This window comes from Ylistrum balloti, unplaced genomic scaffold, assembly GCF_031769215.1.
Source record: "Ylistrum balloti isolate Yb309-2 unplaced genomic scaffold, AGI_CSIRO_Ybal_v1 Utg370680, whole genome shotgun sequence".
Classification (NCBI taxonomy): Eukaryota; Metazoa; Mollusca; class Bivalvia; order Pectinida; family Pectinidae; genus Ylistrum; species Ylistrum balloti.
In genome coordinates, this window is record NW_026782410.1 from 182,876 (window position 1) to 209,045 (window position 26,170).

The 26,170-nt window shown below is 36.8% G+C and overlaps 1 protein-coding gene across 1 annotated transcript in view; it reads right to left on the reverse strand.

Moving 5' to 3' along the window:
* Nucleotides 1-26,170, reverse strand: part of LOC132557497 (tolloid-like protein 2) — a gene marked incomplete at its 5' end in the record, with an annotated part of 88,971 nt that overhangs the window by 36,150 nt on the left and 26,651 nt on the right. The window contains one exon of the mRNA XM_060221987.1: nt 6,776-6,962. Coding sequence (XP_060077970.1) covers nt 6,776-6,962 — 187 coding nt within the window. The remainder of the gene's footprint in view (nt 1-6,775; nt 6,963-26,170) is intronic.

Below are 26,170 nucleotides of genomic sequence, written 5' to 3' on the forward strand. Positions count from 1 at the left end.
AAAGGTCCCCTTTATAACGGATGGTTGGGTGGTTACAGATTTTCTATCTCTATGAATTGTTCTTTTTGTAGGCATTGTCACCTCGACAAACGTCACTGTTCTGGTAATGGGAGGGAGCAACATGCATCCCCTCCTGGGATGAAGCAGTCTACCAGGTTGTTTGAAATATAAAGTAATTTTAGAAACTGGCTCCTGAGCCTTATGGTGCCTTATCCTTCAGTGGTGTAGATGGTGTTCACCATGTTTTACCAGTTGACTCTATAGCCTGTCTGAGCAGGGAAGATATTGGGTGGGGCCATAATTTCTGTTGATTATTATGTAATTTTGACATCCATAGAAAGCCCAAATAAAAGATGTCTTTTTAAGAAATCATAGCCATCAGTTTTATTACCGTTTCTGCAGCCCAAAGAACAAAATATGAAAATATTCTGCCCTCCAAACCATCACATGACCCTTAACAATACCAGGATTTTCCTTCTTTTTTCTTTGATGACGATCACCGACTACTGACGGTGTACAGATGATTTAAAACTTGGTTTTTCAGCTACTTGTACTGATTCTTTACCTATTTTTTGTTGAGTTAGTGCTGTTTTGTCATCTGCCCATTTTTGTACGGTTATTCTTGTTTGTTCAATTATATTTTGTGCCTTTTCTTGGCTGTTTGTTTTCCTACAGTAATAATAAGTTGATTTTAATCAGTTAAATGTTGAGAAGAGAGAGAAATTATCACATTCTATAATATATCTGATTTACATATTTTGTTTGGCTCAAGATATGAATGTAAGTGATATTTGGGATTGGGTATTGCTTTCCCAGCTTTCTGAAATCTGAAGATATATTCCCTTTCATGTAAAAATATTTTGGAAATTAAAATTTTGGAGAAATTCGGCAACATTTTTTTAAAGGTTATCTGAAAATGAGATTAAAACCAGGCATGGCAGAACAAAGTGGCATTTTTTGGTGTCTATTTTTTTTTCTCTCTCTCTTCTAGGGAAAATAGATGTATAGCACTTAAGTTATTGCAATAAAGGAATGTATATGTAACAGAAATTTAAGGAGGGCTAGATATTGATAATGTGTGTGAACTTCCTGGAATAATGAACCAGCCAGTGTGACAGTAGGCCAGCCAAAGCTGCCTGTTGCAGCTTCAAGAATCATGTAGAACAGGGAGAATAAATATGTAACAAATTAAATATCAAGGCATTTACATGTAATTAATAATATAAATGACCCTTGTTTTGGCCCCTAAAATCACCTTTGTATTAGGTAGCCAAACCAGAACGTAATTCACTTTGAGAAGTTGACAACACTTTGTCTATAACTGTCACTTCGCTCTGCTCATTTAAATGTCATTTATAGACAGATTTATAAGAAAATCTTTGATGTTAGAATTTTCAGTGTTGATAAAAACATAAAAAATTTTAATGTCTAAATTTTCAATGTGATACCATATCCCCAAGCTCCAGCATAAAATACAAGGTAAGCACAATTTTTATGTAAGAGTTTAAGTACACAGTAAATCTACACAACTCCCAAAAGTACCAAACATGTGTACAGCAGGTAAGTATTTCAGACAAAATTAAAACTCGGGTATAACTTTACTGTATCAGTCATATACAAATATACCATGGTGAAAGTGATGCATGCAACCAGCAAAGCTAAAGAGAGTTCGGAAAAATAATGAAAGGCTATCTATAACACATTAAAATGTCTATATTTTAAAATAAGCTTTATGTATCAAATTGGTGTTCATTTCATGATTTCTTTAAATCCCAAAATCAGTCGCCTCTTGAACTATATAGATATACTGAAAGTATATATGCCTGAACCATAGACACAATGGAGGTTCTAACCTGATCCTTATAAATTCTGGAGGTATGTGTCTGAACTATAGATGCACTGAGGTATGTACTTGAACCAGAAAGGTACTGGAGAAATGTACCTCAACCATTGAAATTCTGGAGGTTCTTATCTGAACCAGAGACTTACTGGAGATGTATACCTGAACCAGAAATTTACTGGAGATATGTACCTGAACCAGAAGATTTACTGGAGATATGTACCTGAACCAGAGATTTACTGGGATGTGTACCTGAACCAGAGATTTACTGGAGATGTATACCTGAACCAGAAATTTACTGGAGATATGTACCTGAACCAGAAATTTACTGGAGATATGTACCTGAACCAGATGTTTACTGGGATGTGTACCTGAACCAGAGATTTACTGGAGATGTGTACCTGAACCAGATGTTTACTGGGATGTGTACCTGAACCAGAGAATTACTGGAGAAATGTACCTGAACCAGAGATTTACTGGAGATGTGTACCTGAACCAGAGATTTACTGGAGATGAGTACCTGAACCAGAGATTTACTGGAGATATGTACCTGAACCAGAGATTTACTGGAGATGTGTACCTGAACCAGAAATTTACTGGAGATATGTACCTGAACCAGAGATTTACTGGAGATGTGCACCTGAACCAGAGATTTACTGGAGATATGTACCTGAACCAGAGATTTACTGGAGATATGTACCTGAACCAGAGATTTACTGGAGATATGTACCTGAACCAGAGATTTACTGGAGATATGTACCTGAACCACAGATTTACTGGAGATGTATACCTGAACCAGAGATTTACTGGTGATATGTACTTGAACCAGAGATTTACTGGAGATATGTACCTGAACCAGAAATTTACTGGAGATATATACCTGAACCACAGATTTACTGGAGATGTATACCTGAACCAGAGATTTACTTGAGATGTGCACCTGAACCAGAGATTTACTGGAGATATGTACCTGAACCAGAGATTTACTGGAGATATGTACCTGAACCAGAAATTTACTGGAGATATATACCTGAACCAGAGATTTACTTGAGATGTGCACCTGAACCAGAGATTTACTGGTGATATGTACCTGAACCAGAGATTTACTGGAGATATGTACCTGAACCAGAAATTTACTGGAGATATATACCTGAACCAGAGATTTACTTGAGATGTGCACCTGAACCAGAGATTTACTGGTGATATGTACCTGAACCAGAGATTTACTGGAGATATGTACCTGAACCAGAGATTCACTGGAGATGTGCACCTGAACCAGAGATTTACTGGAGATACAGTCTAACCTGTCATAATGGCCACCTTAGTTAGACGGGCACCTGCTTATAATGGCCGTTTTCAGACCCTCCCAATCCTTTTTGCTCATTAATGATACCTAATCTAATGGCCACCTGTCTAACATGGCCAGCGGCCACCCTTTTCTTCCCCAAACTTGCAATTGAACTTTGTATAAATGGCTGTTTTGACCACAAGTCATTTGACAAGTTTTCTCGCCACGTGAACATTCCTACAAAGAAAACAGCTGATGGCACGTAAACAAAATTCACCATACATCTTATATTGAGTTTGATTTAATTTATGTCACTGGTATACACAATACAGGTATATTATCACTATTGTGGCAAATCACTTCGAAATATGAGCAGCAAACAAAAAACTTTAACTCTTGAAGAGCGCTACAATGCACTTTCGATGCTTGAGACTGAAAAAAGTGCACAGGTCGTTGCTAAAGACCTCGGTGTTGGCAGGATGCAAGTTCTCCAAATATTACAAAGAAAAGCGGAAATTTTAGAGGACATAGAAAATAATGTGTCCGGTGAAAGGAAAAGAAAAAGACATCAATCAGGAAATGAAGATATAAATGATTTAACCTGGAAGTGGTTCCAGGAGGCGGTCACTCGAAAGTGAATGTGACAAGAGTGAAGTCGAACCAGTTATGTTAATGAACGATTTTATTGATTCTTTGGCAAAAATGAAAAAGTTTGCAATACAGGGGGCAAATGTGATATTCTGTCTTGTCTTATGGAGATTGACGATCTGATAGCAAATGAATGTATTGACAGCCGTTTGAAACAATCGCACATCCGCTCTTTTTTTCAATAGCTTCATTAAAACTTGTACATGCCTTTCTTTCAATTTTGTTCTTTTGTATTTATAGTTGTGTCATAAAATAAAGATTGGTCTTTCTTCAAATTACTTGCTAACAAGATAATAAATAATAACAGATGATGTTTTATATCTTATTATTAAACTGTATTCAAATATCAACGTGCAAATTGCCGCAACTTGGGTTCGAAAAAAAGGAACCTCAATTGAGAGGCCACCTCTCTATAAAGGCCACTTTCATAATTTCACAACAGTGGCCATTAAATACAGGTTAGACTGTATGTTCCTGAACCAGAGATTTACTGGAGACATGTACCTGAACCAGAGATTTACTGGAGATATGTTCCTGAACCAGAGATTTACTGGAGATATGTACCTGAACCAGAGACATACTGGAGATATGTTCCTGAACCAGAGATTTACTGGAGACATGTACCTGAACCAGAGATTTACTGGAGATATGTACCTGAACCAGAGATTTACTGGAGATATGTACCTGAACCAGAGATTTACTGGAGATGTGCACCTGAACCAGAGATTTACTGGAGATGAGTACCTGAACCAGAGATTTACTGGAGATATGTACCTGAATCAGAGATTTACTGGAGATGAGTACCTGAACCAGAGATTTACTGGAGATGTGTACCTGAACCAGAGATTTAATGGAAATGAGAACCTGAACCAGATGTTTACTGGAGATATGTACCTGAACCAGATGTTTACTGGAGATATGTACCTGAACCAGAGACATACTGGAGATATGTTCCTGAACCAGAGATTTACTGGAGACATGTACCTGAACCAGAGATTTACTGGAGATATGTACCTGAACCAGAGATTTACTGGAGATATGTACCTGAACCAGAGATTTACTGGAGATGTGCACCTGAACCAGAGATTTACTGGAGATGAGTACCTGAACCAGAGATTTACTGGAGATATGTACCTGAATCAGAGATTTACTGGAGATGAGTACCTGAACCAGAGATTTACTGGAGATATGTACCTGAACCAGAGATTTAATGGAAGTAGGAACATGATTAAACCATACACACACTGGATGTACGTACCTGGATCAGAGATTCTATTTTGGTATATTGTACCTGGATCAGAGATTCTATTTTGGTATATTGTACCTGGATCAGAGATTCTATTTTGGTATATTGTACCTGGATCAGAGATTCTATTTTGGTATATTGTACCTGGATCAGAGATTCTATTTTGGTATATTGTACCTGGATCAGAGATTCTATTTTGGTATATTGTACCTGGATCAGAGATTCTATTTTGGTATATTGTACCTGGATCAGAGATTCTATTTTGGTATATTGTACCTGGATCAGAGATTCTATTTTGGTATATTGTACCTGGATCAGAGATTCTATTTTGGTATATTGTACCTGGATCAGAGATTCTATTTTGGTATATTGTACCTGGATCAGAGATTCTATTTTGGTATATTGTACCTGGATCAGAGACTCTATTTTGGTATATTGTACCTGGATCAGAGACTCTATTTTGGTATATTGTACCTGGATCAGAGACTCTATTTTGGTATATTGTACCTGGATCAGAGACTCTATTTTGGTATATTGTACCTGGATCAGAGACTCTATTTTGGTATATTGTACCTGGATCAGAGATTCTATTTTGGTATATTGTACCTGGATCAGAGATTCTATTTTGGTATATTGTACCTGGATCAGAGATTCTATTTTGGTATATTGTACCTGGATCAGAGACTCTATTTTGGTATATTGTACCTGGATCAGAGACTCTATTTTGGTATATTGTACCTGGATCAGAGACTCTATTTTGGTATATTGTACCTGGATCAGAGACTCTATTTTGGTATATTGTACCTGGATCAGAGACTCTATTTTGGTATATTGTACCTGGATCAGAGACTCTATTTTGGTATATTGTACCTGGATCAGAGACTCTATTTTGGTATATTGTACCTGGATCAGAGACTCTATTTTGGTATATTGTACCTGGATCAGAGACTCTATTTTGGTATATTGTACCTGGATCAGAGACTCTATTTTGGTATATTGTACCTGGATCAGAGACTCTATTTTGGTATATTGTACCTGGATCAGAGACTCTATTTTGGTATATTGTACCTGGATCAGAGACTCTATTTTGGTATATTGTACCTGGATCAGAGACTCTATTTTGGTATATTGTACCTGGATCAGAGATTCTATTTTGGTATATTGTACCTGGATCAGAGATTCTATTTTGGTATATTGTACCTGGATCAGAGATTCTATTTTGGTATATTGTACCTGGATCAGAGATTCTATTTTGGTATATTGTACCTGGATCAGAGTTCTATTTTGGTATATTGTACCTGGATCAGAGACTCTATTTTGGTATATTGTACCTGGATCAGAGACTCTATTTTGGTATAAGATCAGAGACTCTATTTTGGTATATTGTACCTGGATCAGAGACTCTATTTTGGTATATTGTACCTGGATCAGAGACTCTATTTTGGTATATTGTACCTGGATCAGAGACTCTATTTTGGTATATTGTACCTGGATCAGAGACTCTATTTTGGTATATTGTACCTGGATCAGAGACTCTATTTTGGTATATTGTACCTGGATCAGAGACTCTATTTTGGTATATTGTACCTGGATCAGAGACTCTATTTTGGTATATTGTACCTGGATCAGAGACTCTATTTTGGTATATTGTACCTGGATCAGAGATTCTATTTTGGTATATACCTGACCCATAGACTTACTTTAGGTGCAAACCTGAACTAGAGATAATTTGTTTGTTTATAATTGTACATACCCCTTATCTGAACGCACCTCCAGGTTGAAGTAGTCAAAACTGATTTTGATACGACCATCTGGAGAGGCATGGAAGAAATAACTACACTCCACTTCCTGAGGGTACTTGTTTGGGAAGCCTGGTGACATGAAGGTACCCTTTTGTTGCATTTTAAAGGAGAACTTGTGATCACAGTTAGCTGCCTTATCTGTAAAAAAAGAAAAATTGGTTAGAAAGTGGTAAATGGCATTAGTCTGTATCTGTAAATGTAACTTTGGTGATTCTATAACATATGCATTTAATCTATTAATGATGTTGAAGTGTTTTCTTATGAAAACTTGATAAAATACCTGCCAAAATGATACTGCCTGGATAATTATATACTTAGCAATACTTTTATAATTAGAGCACAACTAAAACCCCACAGAACTTGAGGACAAGTAATTTCCTGGAAGGGTACATAACCCTTGGGAAATACTAGCTGCAATATACTCCTCAGCTAGAGACAACTCCTCTCTAGCAGGATTGGTTAAACATCAGACTAGTAAGCCATAGGTCCCCGGTTTGAATCCTAGCAGAGATATTGAAATGAGTAATGCCCTCTGTTACACAGCCATTATTTCTCTTTTAAAAAAGTTCATGTATATGCCTGGAAGATGTTGTCCTAATCTGTCCTTTGTAATGCAAGATTATTTTAGCAATATAAGTATTTTCTAATAGCATTCCAAAATACAAGCATGTCCTGGTAACAATACCAGAATATATTCCAATGTTTAATTCTTTTATATCTAAACATGCAGAACCAAGTACTGTAAGTGAGTATCTTATATATTACTAACTAATTGTTATGCTGCAGGCATACCCAAGTAATTCTAAAGTGCATCAAAAGATGTTACCTTTTATCAATAATGTTTTGGTAATGTAGTAATGGTGTTAGAGTGTATCTTTCAGCATGCACTGTATGGCTTTATCTGTAAGTACTGTTCTACAGAGGTTAATAATAATGATCATTGTTCCTCTTTGATACAAGATGGAGGGCTGTGACATGAGTACAATATGTACGTATGGTTTGTAAATGAAGATACACGGACTTGACACTTTAACAGTACCCTAAACACATTCCAAATTAATCTAATGCTCTGATTTTCAAATAAAATACCCAACTGATTTATCTGTTCCAATGGCAACCAAATTTGAAAACATTAGGCCTGGGGCATAAATCACTCACCTTTCAGGGCGGGGATGGGGTTGGAGTGTTGACAGTCTTAACATTGTACTGCACACAGTCTTAACATTGTACTGTACCCAGTCTTAACATTGTACTACACCAAGTCTTAACATTGTACTACACCCAGTCTTAATATTGTACTGCACCTAGTCTTAATATTGTACTGCACCTAGTCTTAACATTGTACTGTACCCAGTCTTAACATTGTACTGTTCCCAGTCTTAACATTGTACTGCACACAGTCTAAATATTATACTGCACCTAGTCTTAACATTGTACTGCACCTAGTCTTAACATTGTACTGTACTCAGTCTTAACATTATACTGAACCAATTATTAACATTGTACTATACCCAGTCTTAAAGTTTTGACTTTATAACTTATCTCAGCTTTTCCACCGAGTGTCTAAACGTTTTTCACTCATTTTATTTAAAGAATTAAAGATATTTAACTTTCTAAACACTCTAAACAATCCCACCCACATTTTCCACTTATTGTCTCAACCATCTGAAGTGTTCTCTTATCTAAGCTATAAGTAAAGGTTTAATAACCAATATCAAAGATTCTCCAAACATTTCATCAATTCAAGTCTGATGATCAGAATGATTACAGCACACAAAAAAATGAAAAAAAAAACTTAAAAAAAAACCAATCCATTTACCATTATCCTACATTAAATAATCTACACTCTGGGGACACCTACAGTGTCCCATTACAATGTAAGTGATGGTAATGTGATTTTGTGTAGGCCCATCTACTTCTACAGACCTATTATCTAACGCTATAAACAGAGACATGCCTCCTGGCCACATCGAAAATTCAACTTACATATATGCATTTGTGAAAGAAAAACAAACACTTTGCTAGAGAGTGCCACTGCAAATCAAACCTGAGTTTCTGATGTGATGCTAACCTATATGATATAAATCAAGACATAATATAACCCACAATGTGATATAATTCATGATGTGACATAATCTATGATATAACCTGATAACCCATAATGTGATACCCTGTGACATGATATAATCTAGGTTATGATAACCTGATAACCCATAATGTGATACCCTGTGACATGATATAATCTAGGTTATGATAACCTGATAACCCATACTGTGATACCCTGTGACATGAAATAATCTAGGATATGATAACCTGATAACCCATAATGTGATACCCTGTGACATGAAATAATCTAGGATATGATAACCTGATAACCCATAATGTGATACCCTGTGACATGATATAATCTAGGATATGATAACCTGATAACCCATAATGTGACACCCTGTGACATGAAATAATCTAGGATATGATAACCTGATAACCCATAATGTGATACCCTGTGACATGAAATAATCTAGGATATGATAACCTGATAACCCATACTGTGATACCCGGTGACATGATATAATCTAGGTTATGATAACCTGATAACCCATAATGTGATACCCTGTGACATGATATAATCTAGGATATGATAACCTGATAACCCATAATGTGACACCCTGTGACATGAAATAATCTAGGATATGATAACCTGATAACCCATACTGTGATACCCCGTGACATGATATAATCTAGGTTATGATAACCTGATAACCCATAATGTGATACCCTGTGACATGATATAATCTAGGTTATGATAACCTGATAACTCATACTGTGATACCCTGTGACATGAAATAATCTAGGATATGATAACCTGATAACCCATAATGTGATACCCTGTGACATGAAATAATCTAGGATATGATAACCTGATTACCCATACTGTGATACCCCGTGACATGAAATAATCTAGGATATGATAACCTGATAACCCATAATGTGATACCCTGTGACATGAAATAATCTAGGATATGATAACCTGATTACTGTCGTGACATAAAATAATCTAGGATATGTGATAACCCATGATACCCCGTGACATGATATAATCTAGGATATGATAACCTGATAACTCATAATGTGATAACCCATGACATGATGTTATCCAGGATATGGTATAAGCCATGATATATATGTCATAACCCAGCTGGCTCTTTAACCAGAGAAGTATTGCTCTGTCAGCTAAACAACTGAGACAGTATTTAACATAATATGGATAAGCCACATCAACCCATTACATCAGACACAGATCTGAACACACTTTTGGGATCATCAAGAAATTTCTACAGAACCCTTAAACTCGCTACCAGAAGAATGTTTAGAACAATTAAAACCATTCTGTCATATTATTACATGCATCATCACAAATACAAGTACATTACATAATAAATCAAGCCAAAGAACAACAAAATCATGTTCAATAACCAATTAAAGCATGATGTTTGCATTAATGCCAGAAAGTCAGGAGAACCAGGTGACCTGTAACCATGGTTACCTTGATGCACTACAATGTTTTATATTTAAGATGCTGAAGGATGTGAAGAAGAAATTCAGCTGTATCTTAATTTACTCATCCGTTAGTAAGTTACATTGTCAGTTTCCTATGTCTATGACTTCAGATAAAATATCAGCAGCATTTTGTATCAGCTTGGTTAAAGAAGTGAATTGGCTAACTGACCATGCTAAGAGTTATAAGCCTAAAACATGTTCCTGATGCAAGTCTGAAGCACTAACTCGCACACATGTCTACTCCCAGAGAACATTCGTGTCACAAACAATTTGCTGGTTCCTTAGCCAGATCGGACCATTAATCTTGTTTTACCTCCTTGGCATGTGGGTGAGTGCTAGTACACTGGGTATGAATTGGTTCTCGTGAGAATGAGGCTAATCCTCACAGTTCCACGCTTCATTGGTCACATCTTCCATTATCATACACTGAGTTTATGGCATGGCATAAGGAAGACAAGTGCCACCAGTGAAGTGACCATAGCAAGATGATAGCCACCAGTGAAGTTAACATAACAAGACGATAGCCACCAGTAAAGTTTACATAACAGGACAATAGACACCAGTAAAGTTTACATAACAGGACGATAGCCAACAGTGAAGTTAACATAACAAGATGATTGCCACCAGTGAAGTTAACATGACAAGATGATAGCCACCAGTGAAGTTAACATAACAGGACGATAGCCACCAGTGAAGTTAACATAACAGGACAATAGCCAGCAGTGAAGTTAACATGACAAGATGATAGCCAGCAGTGAAGTTAACATAACAAGATGATAGCCACCAATGAAGTTAACATAACAGGACGATTGCCACCAGTTAAGTTAACATAACAGGACGATAGCAAGCGGTGAAGTTTACATAACAAGATGATAGCCAGCAGTGAAGTTTACATAACAAGACGATAGCCACCAGTGAAGTTAACATAACAGGGTGATAGCCACCAGTAAAGTTTACATAACAGGACGATTGCCACCAGTAAAGTTTACATAACAGGGCGATAGCCACCAGTAAAGTTTACATAACAAGGCGATAGTCACCAGTGAAGTTAACATAACAGGACGATAGCCAGCAGTGAAGTTAACATAGCAAGACAAAAGCCTCCAGTGAAGTTAACATAGCCATCTTTGAAATTAACATAACATGACAAATGCCACCAGTGAAACTGACTTTGCAAGATAAGTGCCACCAGAGAGTTAACAGTACAATGATGAATATATTGTGATATCATACCCATTGAACAAGATATAAAATGGATGTTGACATACATTTATACAAGATCAAACAAAATGATGACATCCTAAACTTCACTTCTACTAGTTGTGGCCTATACCAGTTACATTGCATGATGACCTATTTCTATGCCTATCAGACATTCTTGAACCATGTAAGTAGCTGTACATTCCTGTACTCATCATAATATCAAGAACTTGAAAAAAATAATCAAACATCATGATTAAGAAAGCAAAGGGTTGAGACATGCATTTCATTTGTTTTGTCTTTCTTTTCCAATACCCTTTCACTGCTGATGAGAAAATAAATAGATTACAGCAAGAAAGATCCTCATGAAAGAGTGTCAATTTCTAGATATGACACATCATTTTTTACAAGAAATCATCCATGGCTGACACCAGCATGTTTCACTTTTGGATGAACCTTCTATCAGCAACACTTCTAATTTGTATATGTATAGAGCTTGCCTTAAGCCGGCTGCAGCTCCACAATAAATCAGTATGTTTATGGTCAATATATGACAAGAGCTGAGAGCACTATTCCTATATATATGTATATAGATATATATATAAGCAAACCTTGTTTTTTTTGGATATGTAAATAGGATATAAGTGTAATCACCACAAGAGGTCACAAAGATAGTTACAACTTCTCAAGTGAGAGGCAGAAATCAATTCGGAGAGAAACGTATAACTTCTCGAATGAGTGGATAAAGAAATCAGGCCAGACAGAGAGAAGTAAGGCATTCAAATTACACCTCAGTCACAGAACAAGACACATGTCGTTCATGGGGCAGTGAACACATCTGGAAAATTAAACAGCTTGAGCAGTACAAAAAAGTATAACCATTTAAAATTTGAGGTAAGATGTCATCAAGAAATTGAAGAACCAAAGGAAAGGTTAGAGGTCATATCTCTTTTAAAGTGGGATATTCATAACTTATCAGGTATATATTACCACAATCAATAATACTTCACCACCAACCAAAAATTGGTAAAGGTACAATTACAACATCCTTAAACACAGAATGGCACCAAAAGAAAATGGTGCTGAAACAGAAATTTATAGACAAGAGATGTTATGAATCATGCACATCAGTAAAACTGGAAGGCAGATCAGGATTTAACTTGGTAAACACAAGAAAGACAAGTAAATCCAAGAGTAAAAGAAATTAAACCGATGTGAAAGGACGGGAATCAATATCTCATTATATCACAGATCATGTCATATACCGATGATCTTACTCACATGGATATTTAAGCAGCTGACAAAGGCTGTACGTTCTGGGTCCATAGATTGGTAGTCACCTATCATCAAGTTCTATAAATATCACAATATTGATACAGAAACATAAACATGCTGATAGGAATGTCATTACAGCTACCTCAATTCCTGATTATAAGAGTACACATATTCAGTAATGTAATACTACAGGGTGAAACAATGTACTTGCCAAAGAAAAATTCATTACTTACTATGTTCAAATGAATATATACAGAATTGGTAATTTTGAGTCAAAATGCCAAGAGAGAAAACAGAGCTATATGTTTAGATGATAAATTAAATCATCCCAACATTTAAAGAGATATGGGAAAACAAAAATGCAGCCAAAAAAAAAAGAAGAAAAGGCAATAACTGTCTGAAATATTGTATCAAGTTCCAAGGATTTTCTGGTTTTTTTTAAACATTTTTTTCACATTGGTAATGTCAGTAGAATAAAAGTTCTTATAACACAACCAGTAGAAGATTTAGAGTGTGACATTTTCATGACTACATGGTCACCTTCATCACACAAATGACCAGTGTGGAGTGTACTAGCAGAGATGTACATAGTGTACAAGATGGTATAAAATCAACAAAGTTTTTTGTCTGTACTATAATTCTATGTACACTAAGGTAAAAAATGGTAAGACGAGATGGTAAACAGATTATAGACAAAAAAATACACCATATGGTAAAAATGTACTGTAGTTAATTTGGCTACGCTTTGTTTAATACTTGGTCATAGATGTGCGAGTCAGTGGCCCCCCTCATCCCTATTAAGTACTGGCCTGCTGCGGCGTGTCTAGATGGCTTTCTTAACCAACGGCCTGAAAAGGTTGCTTTCCCTGTCAATTATGTATGTTAATGACATATTGGAAATAACAAAGAAAGGTTCACAAAAAGATTTGACTGAGCTTATCAATACTGTGGTGCTTTGCCATTCCTTGACACCTTCATAGTAAAAAAAGATGTTGGTACTATCAAAGTGTTGGTATATTAGGAAGAAATACATACACACCTCAACTTCCAATCGCACCACTGCTTACACCAGAAGTTAGGCGTTGTATAAACCTTACGCAACAGATGTGAAACGATTGCCACAGAAGAACACGAGAAGAAGCAAGAACAAAATCACATCTATAGTGCTATGGAAACATGTGGGTACCCTGATTGGGCAATCCAGAACGTTAACAATGAATTTTATGCAAGCAAAAAGACTAAGAGACTAAACACCAAAGAAAAGCACAAAATGAAAGGACAAATTGTCATCCCTTACATCAAAGGCCTGTCAGAGACCATTAAGAGGATTTACCGTGGTCATGGCATTCCAGCAGCCATGAAACCTCACAAGCAATTTCAAAATATCCTAGTTCACCCTAAGGATAAAACGCCCAAAGAAAATGACACAGAATGTGTATACAAAATGGGATGCAAGAACTGTGATGCATCATGTATCGGAGAAAAAGGCATGAGATTTGGGGTCTGACTGAATAAACATCAGATAGACATGGAAGCCCAAGAAGGCAAAAAATTCACTAGATTAGAGAGAAAACATTCGCAGTCCTAAATCAATAAATCTGCACTTACAGATCATTCCACACACCAAATCATATCATTGACTTGGAAAATTCCGAAATAGTCTACTGGGAAAACAACCTTTTCAGGCAGTTGGTCTAAATTTCAACTGTTTGTGTTATAAGAACTATTCTATTCAAAGATATTGGTTAAAAACTGAAATAGTAGATGTTCAAATGTTGAAAATACTGGAAAAAGCAAAGATCATGAACTCTTTCATAACTGATCAAAATCATCATGCCATCTATGAAAAAAAAAATTATGTAATGAATATAAAGTACATCAAGATTAAAACAAATCAGTTGAAAACTCCGAGAGGTGATTACTGAGCAAGATTAGAATGCTGAAAAAAGGCCAAGGGGCAGTAACTCTTCCAAATACATTTGGATCAAACTGCTAGTCAGAAAAACACAATTGCATGTCATAGAGGTTAATCCTACCAAATTTGAAAGAAATCAGAAAGAAGATCTCCTGACTGATAAAGGAGATCTCTAGACAAGATTTAACATTTAAAAACAACAAGAGCCAGTAACTCTTTTGATTAGTCAAATCAAACTGCTGTTCAGGAAATCGCAACTTCATGTCATGATGATTACCTTATGCATTTGAAAAAAAAAATGGTTAATATCTGCGAGAGGAGATCTTATATAAAGTCAGACAGAGAGACAGACAATGCCATACTATAATACGTCAAAGAGTGTATAAAATTTTTTTAAAAATGTAAACACTTAAAACTTTCATTTCATGCAAGTTCTTTTTCAATCAAAAGCATTTAACTTTTTAAAATCTTGTTAACTTTGCCCTCACATACCCTCTACTTAACATCTCTGTTACTAGACTCTTCTTTGTTCTCTATAGCATTTTCTATCAAGAGCTGTTGTAGGATTACCTCCCTTGTGTTAGTTGACTGCCTTACATTTTCTAAGCCAACATTGTTTCCTATATCAGCAGGGAGCACAGTGAACATCAGCTTATTGTGAAGCACTGAGTAATTATAAGATCGTAAATATTCTGTCGTTCTATACTGTTTTCCTTTAAAATGCTTCACACTTATTGGACCATAAAAGATGAAACTTTACTAAAGATTAGAATGTGGAACATGATTCTGCCAGAAATACTTTGTCACAGATGAAGTCTAATAATCATTGTGACACAAAGTACATGAGACATAGCTTCCCATAAAAGATGTTGAAGATAATGCTCAAATGACAGCATATTGGATGTTTTGGTATGCTTTGTATACTGGGAAACATGTGTAAAAGTGCAGACATTGTCACTACTAACAATCATTCCCTATAAAATATATATTCTCTATTATACCATCCATCCCTCATTTACATTTTCTCTTATTCATGTCTGCTTGATACAAGTACATGTAAAAGTTTTTTTTAAAGAAAAGGAAAAGAAAAAAAATATATATATATACATGTACTGTCTTGACTTTTTTCTGAAACATTTTCTCACTGTGATTTCACAAACCCAAAACTCTATGGAAAATCGTTTTTGAATACTGGTACACAAGGATGAATGACAGTCAAGGTTTTCAATATTCTTCTGTTCTCCAAAACAGAGGGAGCACACTCATCATTTATGCAACTTTACAACACTTTCTGACACAAATCTTCACATATCATGGTCTAGAATTTCTTACAGGAAAAGATGATAATTGGAGGACTTCTAGGAACTTTCCCCATCTTTCTGTAGTGAAATAAAAATAAATGTACAATGAAACTTAACAGATCTTGTGTCATTGTATAAAGTACTGCGTCATTACAAGGTATCGGAAAGTGTTTGTGAGATTTCCTAATATTGTGGTTTTTCTTTACAAGGTCTGAAACCAGACAGACTCTTATATCTGGACACAGTTGACACAATGCTGACCTAGGACCTTGTCTCATCTGCTATAATTCTAAAAGAAAAATGACAACAAGACAAGCGAGGCTGGTCACTGGAATGCAACCTCATCATTCAACATTCTATCAAGCTTAGTAATCTCTGGACAATTGAACAAAATCTATATCTGAACACTGGGTTGGTTGTTTCTCCAGACATTGTAACACAAACTATCTGAACACTCTAGCTGTTTACAGTTTGGTGACTTACAGAAAAACAACAAAAAGGTTTTCCATATGCAGCATGGTAATAACTGACAACACATACGAGCAGTTTTTTTTTCAGTTTCATGACATATATAGCTCTAGCAGGTTGGGTAAGAACCAGAAATTTGTGAATGATATGCAAACTATCCTATTATACACAAATTGCAGTATGATTTGTTACTAAAATAGGTGATATCACTTTCAATTTAGCTTTTTTCAAAAATTTTGCTATGCTGGATTAACATCATCATGAAACATCATAAAACTGCATAAATAAAATTTATTTGCATTTGGGAAAGTGCCAAAAATAGATGCAGTATTTCCAGCCAACATGGCCTATGTTACCATTACACCAAGTTTCTAAGTATAGCCAGCACTTTTTAAACACCTTTTTTTAAAAAACAATCTATCTTGTCATAAATTAAAGTGCCCTTTGATAATCTATTGCTAAAGTTACTGTCTAAAAGATTCTGGCATTTTTAATATCATACGCAAATTTGTGATTTTCAAAATGTGTTTTAAATTTTAGAAATTAAAATTTTAAATGCAGGTAGAACATTCTAACATACTTTATAAGTATTTGATTGCTGTACATTTTGTATTTTTAAATGTGTGACACTTCAATAAAGTATATTTTGTCTGTAAGTATTGGTGCCTCAAATCGTTCACACCACATGGAGGTGACTCTGATATCACACAGGTAAACAAAAATTACCATCAACTGAAAAAGTATCAGAAATAAATAAAACATATATAACAATTAATGAACTTTCTAATTTGTTCATATCATACAGCATGATACCCCTACTGAACAGTTGTAAAATGATTTAATTATTAACCCTTTCAATTTTCCAATAATTACTTTGTGTGAAGACACCTTCATCTCATTTGAGGCATTTTGTATCACTTGTTCAGTTTAAAGAGAAACATTAACTCAGAGCAAATTACTCAGAAATAGTTTTAATAAAGAACTAGTTTGGATTAAAGGTGAAATAATACACACCAGAGTCAGCATGGCTTACAATATGCACAGGTATTTCATGTCAGACAAAACTCTAGTTTTGCATGTTATTGGCAAAGTGGCAAAGTGCAAGTCCAAAGAACAAGCAAAGGTACATGGCATAGCTTGACTAAGAACAATCAAGGGTAGGTGGTTTAGGTCGGCAAGGAACAATCAAGGATAGGTGGCATAGGTCAGCAAGGAAAAAGCAAGGACAAGTGGCTTCATATTCTGGCTAAGAAAAAAATTAGGACTGGTGAGTAATTCAGCAAAGAAGGTTTGACATAGAACAGGAATGGGTCCATTGTATTCTTGGTAGGTTTGGCATAGGACAGGCCAGGCCAGGCCAGGTGGTGTAGTCTGGTAAAGAACTGGGATATTACATATAGTTTGGCAAAGAACAAGCAAGGACACATGCCCAGGACTGACAGCCACTTCTTTGATAGATATAGCCCACAATTGATGGAGTACATCTTTAACATTATATGCCATGACTGATGATAACTCAAGGCTGGTGGCACATGTCCTTGGTATTATTAGCTCATGACTGATGGAGTAGAGAGCACATCCTTCACATAACTATAAACCTACCAATATTGTGACTATCAAAATTTGAATATGTATTCACCAGTTCTGACACATTCGCAGCTCTTTTTCATTTTACTCCATTCCAATTCCATAAATTACTTTTTCCATTTATAAAAAGAAGTTTGCGGTAATTTTTTTTTTTTTTTTGTAGAGTGAATGGTCTCATGAACACTAACTACTAAGCATTCCAACATCAATAAACTTACAAGACTGGTGGACTTGTTTCCTTGGTATCTACCCATAACTGATCATAAATAATGGTATGTCCCTTTATTAACTGCTATGCTAATGGAGTATATCCTTGACATAATTCCATTGTTGACGGAGACTGTAAAAACACATGTCTCTAGAGACTGGCTAACATGCTTATAGAGAAAAACGAAAGCCAGATTTTCACCAAAAAGTGTTGGTTATGATGTTGTTCAGGCAATTTACATAGGAGAAGGATCACAACGAAATGGATAGCCATGTCATAACCTGTGACACTACCGTTACAGGGAAACAAGTTTTCACTTAATTTGGATGCTTTACACTAGCTGGTTTAAAACTGGAAAATTCTTCATTGATTACCATTTAGCTGATTCAGACAAATCATCATGTATGTCATTGAGAACACAAACAGTACAATCAGATATGCGTTTCTGACAAAAACCTATCCATGTTTTTCTTTGCCAGATTCAATTGACAACTGACAACTCATATTACTGAAACAATATATCCAATTTGGATCAATTTTGTACTCAGCTGAAAAGAATAACTTTCCTTTTACTGAGTCAAAAGAAGATTATGTCTAATGTGTCAGTAACAGGCACAGGTGAACCTGTGGCTTCTGTTGGTTTCCAGTGTCAGCTACAGTAGAATCTGTGGTCTCTCCAGGTTCATTAGTGTCAGCTACAGGTGAACCTGTGGCTTCTGTTGGTTTCCAGTGTCAGCTACAGGAGAATCTGTGGTCTCTCCAGGTTCATTAGTGTCAGCTACAGGTGAACCTGTGGCTTCTGTTGGTTTCCAGTGTCAGCTACAGGTGAAACTCTGGTCTCTCAAGGTTTTGTTGGTTTCCAGTGTCAGCTCCAGGTGAAACGCTGGTCTCTCAATTTTCATTACTGTCAGCTACAGGAGAATCTGTGGTCTCTCAAGGTCCATTAGTGTCAGCTACAGGTGTATCTGTGGTCTCTCAAGGTTCATTAGAGTCAGCTACAGGTGTATCTGTGGTCTCTCAAGGTTCATTAGTGTCAGCTACAGGTGAAACTCTAGTCTCTCAAGGTTCTGTTGGTTTCCAGTGTCAGCTCCAGGTGAAACTCTGGTCTCTCCAGGTTCATTAGTGTCAGCTACAGGTGAAACTCTGGTCTCTCCAGGTTCATTAGTGTAAGCTACAGGTGAACCTGTAGCTTCAGTTGGTTTCCACAGTGTCAGCTACAGGAGAATCTGTGGTCTCTCAAGGTCCATTAGTGTCAGCTATAGGTGAATCTGTGGTCTCTCCAGGTTCATTACTGTCAGCTACAGGAGAATCTCTGGTCTCTCCAGGTTCATTAGTGTCAGCTACAGGTGAATCTGTGGTCTCTCCAGGTTCATTAGTGTCAGTTACAGGTGAATCTGTGGCTTCTGTTGGTTTTCAGTGTCAGCTACAGTAGAATCTGTGGTCTCTCCAGGTTCATTAGTGTCAGCTACAGGTGAACCTGTGGCTTCTGTTGGTTTCCAGTGTCAGCTACAGGAGAATCTGTGGTCTCTCCAGGTTCATTAGTGTCAGCTACAGGTGAACCTGTGGCTTCAGTTGGTTTCCAGTGTCCGCTACAGGTGAATCTGTGGTCTCTCCAGGTTCATTAGTGTCAGCTCCAGGTGAAACGCTGGTCTCTCAATTTTCATTACTGTCAGCTACAGGAGAATCTGTGGTCTCTCAAGGTCCATTAGTGTCAGCTACAGGTGTATCTGTGGTCTCTCAAGGTTCATTAGAGTCAGCTACAGGTGTATCTGTGGTCTCTCAAGGTTCATTAGTGTCAGCTACAGGTGAAACTCTGGTCTTTCAAGGTTCTGTTGGTTTCCAGTGTCAGCTCCAGGTGAAACTCTGGTCTCTCCAGGTTCATTAATGTAAGCTACAGGTGAACCTGTAGCTTCAGTTGGTTTCCACAGTGTCAGCTACAGGAGAATCTGTGGTCTCTCAAGGTCCATTAGTGTCAGCTATAGGTGAATCTGTGGTCTCTCCAGGTTCATTACTGTCAGCTACAGGAGAATCTCTGGTCTCTCCAGGTTCATTAGTGTCAGCTACAGGTGAATCTCTAGTCTCTCCAGGTTCATTAGTGTCAGCTACATGTGAATCTGTGGTCTCTCTAGGTTCATTAGTGTCAGTTACAGGTGAATCTGTGGTCTCTCAAGGTTCATTAGTGTCAGCTACAGGTGAACCTGTGGCTTCAGTTGGTTTCCAGTGTCAGCTACAGGTGAATCTGTGGTCTCTCCAGGTTCATTAGTGTCAGCTACAGGTGAACCTGTGGCTTCTGTTGGTTTCCAGTGTCAGCTACAGGTGAATCTCTGGTCTCTCAAGGTTCATTAGTGTCAGCTACAGGTGAATCTATGGTCTCTCCAGGTTCATTAGTGTCAGCTACTGGTGAATCTGTGGTCTCTCCAGGTTCATTAGTGTCAGCTACAGGTGAATCTCTGGTCTCTCAAGGTTCCATAGTGTTTACTACAAGTGAACTTTTGGGCCATAATCTTGTCTCCATATTGTATCTATTTTTATTTACAAAAGGTGACTTTCGATTTCTCTTGATCTTAGTTGTCACAGAAACCTAGTTACCTCACAAATGACACTCTTTGGTGAGAGTCATAAAATCAAAGTCTGGGTGGGGTAATAGATGTCAAGAGCATGGTGCTCCACTTTTTATTGGCAGAAAGAGACAGAACTGATTTTAACAGCCACATGTCTGTATCTCCCATAAGGCTATAATCTATGCCATGGTAAGCACACAGTCTATCAACTTTGAGAAGTTGTGCCTAGACCACTTAAATAGGTTATAGATTTCCTGTAGAATTTCACATTATATGGTCTTTCCTGGAAAACTGAAAATTAATGGTAAGCCACTACAGACGATTGTCAAAAAAACCTTAGATAAAGGGAATCCACTATACCTATGTCGTGTAACAACAGTGGAATCCTTATAAAGAGGAGGTAACTTCTGTCCTTAATGTAACACAGTGGAATCCTTATAAAGAGGAGGTAACTTCTGTACCTAGTGTAACCACAGTGGAATCCTTATAAAGAGGAGGTAACTTCTGTCCTTAATGTAACCACAGTGGAATCCTTATAAAGAGGCGGTAACTTCTGTCCTTAATGTAACCACAGTGGAATCCTTATAAAGAGGAGGTAACTTCTGTCCTTAGTGTAACCACAGTGGAATCCTTATAAAGAGGAGGTAACTTCTGTACCTAGTGTAACCACAGTGGAATCCTTATAAAGAGGAGGTAACTTCTGTCCTTAATGTAACCACAGTGGAATCCTTATAAAGAGGAGGTAACTTCTGTCCTTAATGTAACCACAGTGGAATCCTTATAAAGAGGAGGTAACTTCTGTCCTTAATGTAACCACAGTGGAATCCTTATAATGAGGAGGTAACTTCTGTCCTTAATGTAACCACAGTGGAATCCTTATAAAGAGGAGGTAACTTCTGTCCTTAATGTAACCACAGTGGAATCCTTATAAAGAGGAGGTAACTTCTGTCCTTAGTGTAACCACACTTGAATCCCCATAAAGAGGAGGTAACTTCTGTCCTTAGTGTAACCACAGTGGAATCCTTATAAAGAGGAGGTAACTTCTGTCCTTAATGTAACCACAGTGGAATCCTTATAAAGAGGAGGTAACTTCTGTCCTTAGTGTAACCACACTTGAATCCTCATAATGAGGAGGTAACTTCTGTCCTTAATGTAACCACAGTGGAATCCTTATAAAGAGGAGGTAACTTCTGTCCTTAATGTAACCACAGTGGAATCCTTATAAAGAGGAGGTAACTTCTGTCCTTAGTGTAACCACACTTGAATCCCCATAAAGAGGAGGTAACTTCTGTCCTTAGTGTAACCACAGTGGAATCCTTATAAAGAGGAGGTAACTTCTGTCCTTAATGTAACCACAGTGGAATCCTTATAAAGAGGAGGTAACTTCTGTCCTTAGTGTAACCACACTTGAATCCTCATAAAGAGGAGGTAACTTCTGTCCTTAATGTAACCACAGTGGAATCCTTATAAAGAGGAGGTAACTTCTGTCCTTAATGTAACCACAGTGGAATCCTTATAAAGAGGAGGTAACTTCTGTCCTTAGTGTAACCACACTTGAATCCTCATAAAGAGGAGGTAACTTCTGTCCTTAATGTAACCACACTTGAATCCTCATAAAGAGGAGGTAACTTCTGTCCTTAATGTAACCACAGTGGAATCCTTATAAAGAGGAGGTAACTTCTGTCCTTAATGTAACCACAGTGGAATCCTTATAAAGAGGAGATAACTTCTGTCCTTAATGTAACACAGTGGAATCCTTATAAAGAGGAGGTAACTTCTGTCCTTAATGTAACCACAGTGGAATCCTTATAAAGAGGAGGTAACTTCTGTCCTTAGTGTAACCACGCTTGAATCCTTATAAAGAGAAGGTAACCTCTGTACTTAGTGTAACCACAGTGGAATCCTTATAAAGAGGAGGTAACTTCTGTCCTTAATGTAACCACAGTGGAATCCTTATAAATAGAAGGTAACTTCCTTACTTGGTGAAACACAGTGTAATCCTTATAAAGAGAAGGTAAATTCTGTTCTGTTCAGTTGTGAGGGTTAGACAACAGTTTTGGGTAGCAGAAGACAATAATCTTCATATATTGTAACAGCATTGTGAGGGTTAGGCAACAGTTTTGAGTACGGGAAGATTTAATCACTATGTCTGGATACACATAACACACAGTTGATATCATTGCCATATGCATACATGAAGTAGCGCTGAAATTTGAAAGTGTTTCTGTAGATCTTAATCTTTAAGCATGGCTTATTTTTTAGAAATTGACAATCCCATGGCCACTTCAGGAAATCCCAGATGTCGGTAGCAGACATTGTTAATGACCCAAGAGAAAACCATTCCTTTTAGCTGTCTTTGACAAAATTTTCCCTCCATAAATTATAGGGAGGCTTTTGTCCATTTGTAGGATTTATTGAGTCTGTGATAAATTGCTTCCCAGGGTCAAGTTAGAGTGACTGTGGTGTTATACAATCAATCCACCTGTCTACACATAGACCGATTAGCACCACTAACACCATCACAAAGATATAGTATTTATCATGTTTCTGTGGTATTCTCCAATCTCCTAGCACCACTAACACCATCACAAAGATTTAGTTTTTATCATGTTTCTGTGATGTCCTCCAATCTCCTAGCACCACTAACACCATCACAAAGATAAAGTATTTATCATGTTTCTGTGATGTCCTCCAATCTCCTCGCACCACTAACACCATCACAAAGATAAAGTATTTATCATGTTTCTGTGATGTTTTCCAATCTCCTAGCACCACTAACACCATCACAAAGACATAGTTTTTATCATGTTTCTATGATGTCCTCCAATCTCCTAGCACCACTAACACCATCACAAAGATAAAGTATTTATCATGTTTCTGTGGTGTTCTCCAATCTCCTAGCACCACTAACACCATCACAAAGATAAAGTATTTATCATGTTTCTGTGATGTCCTCCAATCTCCTAGCACCACTAACACCATCACAAAGATAAAGTTTTTATCATGTTTCTGTGATGTTGTCCAATCTCCTAGCACCACTAACACCATCACAAAGATAAAGTATTTATCATGTTTCTGTGGTGTTCTCCAATCTCCTAGCACCACTAACACCATCACAAAGATAAAGTATTTATCATGTTTCTGTGATGTTGTCCAATCTCCTAGCACCACTAACACCATCACAAAGATAAAGTTTTTATCATGTTTCTGTGATGTTGTCCAATCTCCTTGCACCACTAACACCATCACAAAGATAAAGTATTTATCATGTTTCTGTGATGTTGTCCAATCTCCTAGCACCACTAACACCATCACAAAGATTTAGTATTTATCATGTTTCTGTGGTGTTCTCCAATCTCCTAGCACCACTAACACCATCACAAAGATAAAGTATTTATCATGTTTCTGTGGTGTTCTCCAATCTCCTAGCACCACTAACACCATCACAAAGATAAAGTATTTATCATGTTTCTGTGATGTCCTCCAATCTCCTCGCACCACTAACACCATCACAAAGATAAAGTATTTATCATGTTTCTGTGATGTTTTCCAATCTCCTAGCACCACTAACACCATCACAAAGACATAGTTTTTATCATGTTTCTATGATGTCCTCCAATCTCCTAGCACCACTAACACCATCACAAAGATAAAGTATTTATCATGTTTCTGTGGTGTTCTCCAATCTCCTAGCACCACTAACACCATCACAAAGATAAAGTTTTTATCATGTTTCTGTGATGTTGTCCAATCTCCTAGCACCACTAACACCATCACAAAGATAAAGTATTTATCATGTTTCTGTGGTGTTCTCCAATCTCCTAGCACCACTAACACCATCACAAAGATAAAGTATTTATCATGTTTCTGTGATGTTGTCCAATCTCCTAGCACCACTAACACCATCACAAAGATAAAGTTTTTATCATGTTTCTGTGATGTTCTCCAATCTCCTTGCACCACTAACACCATCACAAAGATAAAGTATTTATCATGTTTCTGTGATGTTGTCCAATCTCCTAGCACCACTAACACCATCACAAAGATTTAGTATTTATCATGTTTCTGTGGTGTTCTCCAATCTCCTAGCACCACTAACACCATCACAAAGATAAAGTATTTATCATGTTTCTGTGGTGTTCTCCAATCTCCTAGCACCACTAACACCATCACAAAGATAAAGTATTTATCATGTTTCTGTGGTGTTCTCCAATCTCCTAGCACCACTAACACCATCACAAAGATTTAGTTTTTATCATGTTTCTGTGGTGTTCTCCAATCTCCTAGCACCACTAACACCATCACAAAGATAAAGTATTTATCATGTTTCTGTGATGTCCTCCAATCTCCTCGCACCACTAACACCATCACAAAGATAAAGTTTTTATCATGTTTCTGTGATGTTGTCCAATCTCCTAGCACCACTAACACCATCACAAAGATAAAGTATTTATCATGTTTCTGTGATGTTGTCCAATCTCCTAGCACCACTAACACCATCACAAAGATAAAGTTTTTATCATGTTTCTGTGATGTTCTCCAATCTCCTTGCACCACTAACACCATCACAAAGATAAAGTATTTATCATGTTTCTGTGATGTTGTCCAATCTCCTAGCACCACTAACACCATCACAAAGATTTAGTATTTATCATGTTTCTGTGGTGTTCTCCAATCTCCTAGCACCACTAACACCATCACAAAGATAAAGTATTTATCATGTTTCTGTGGTGTTCTCCAATCTCCTAGCACCACTAACACCATCACAAAGATAAAGTATTTATCATGTTTCTGTGGTGTTCTCCAATCTCCTAGCACCACTAACACCATCACAAAGATAAAGTATTTATCATGTTATGCTGTTTACTCTTCTGAAACACCTGGTCTTGTTGCCCTTGTACTTTTCTGAAGGTTTCAATGTATGTATGTTTCTACTATTCACATTTTCAGTTTTATCTTAGTTTCATCTAATTTGGATTTGAACTAAGATTCTGTTCACATGACAGTATTTTCTTCCTTTATACGTGACAGATCAATAGAGATTTCCTTACTTAAGATAGCAGTGAAAGAGAGATTTCTTCACTTAACATGGCAGTCAAACAGAGAATTCTTCAATTTACAAGGCAGTCAAACAGAGATTTCTTCACTTAACATGGCAGTCAAACAGAGAATTCTTCAATTTACATGGCAGTCAAACAGAGATTTTGTCACTTTACATTACAAATCAACAGTCATACAGAGATTCCCTCACTTTACATTACATATCAACAGAG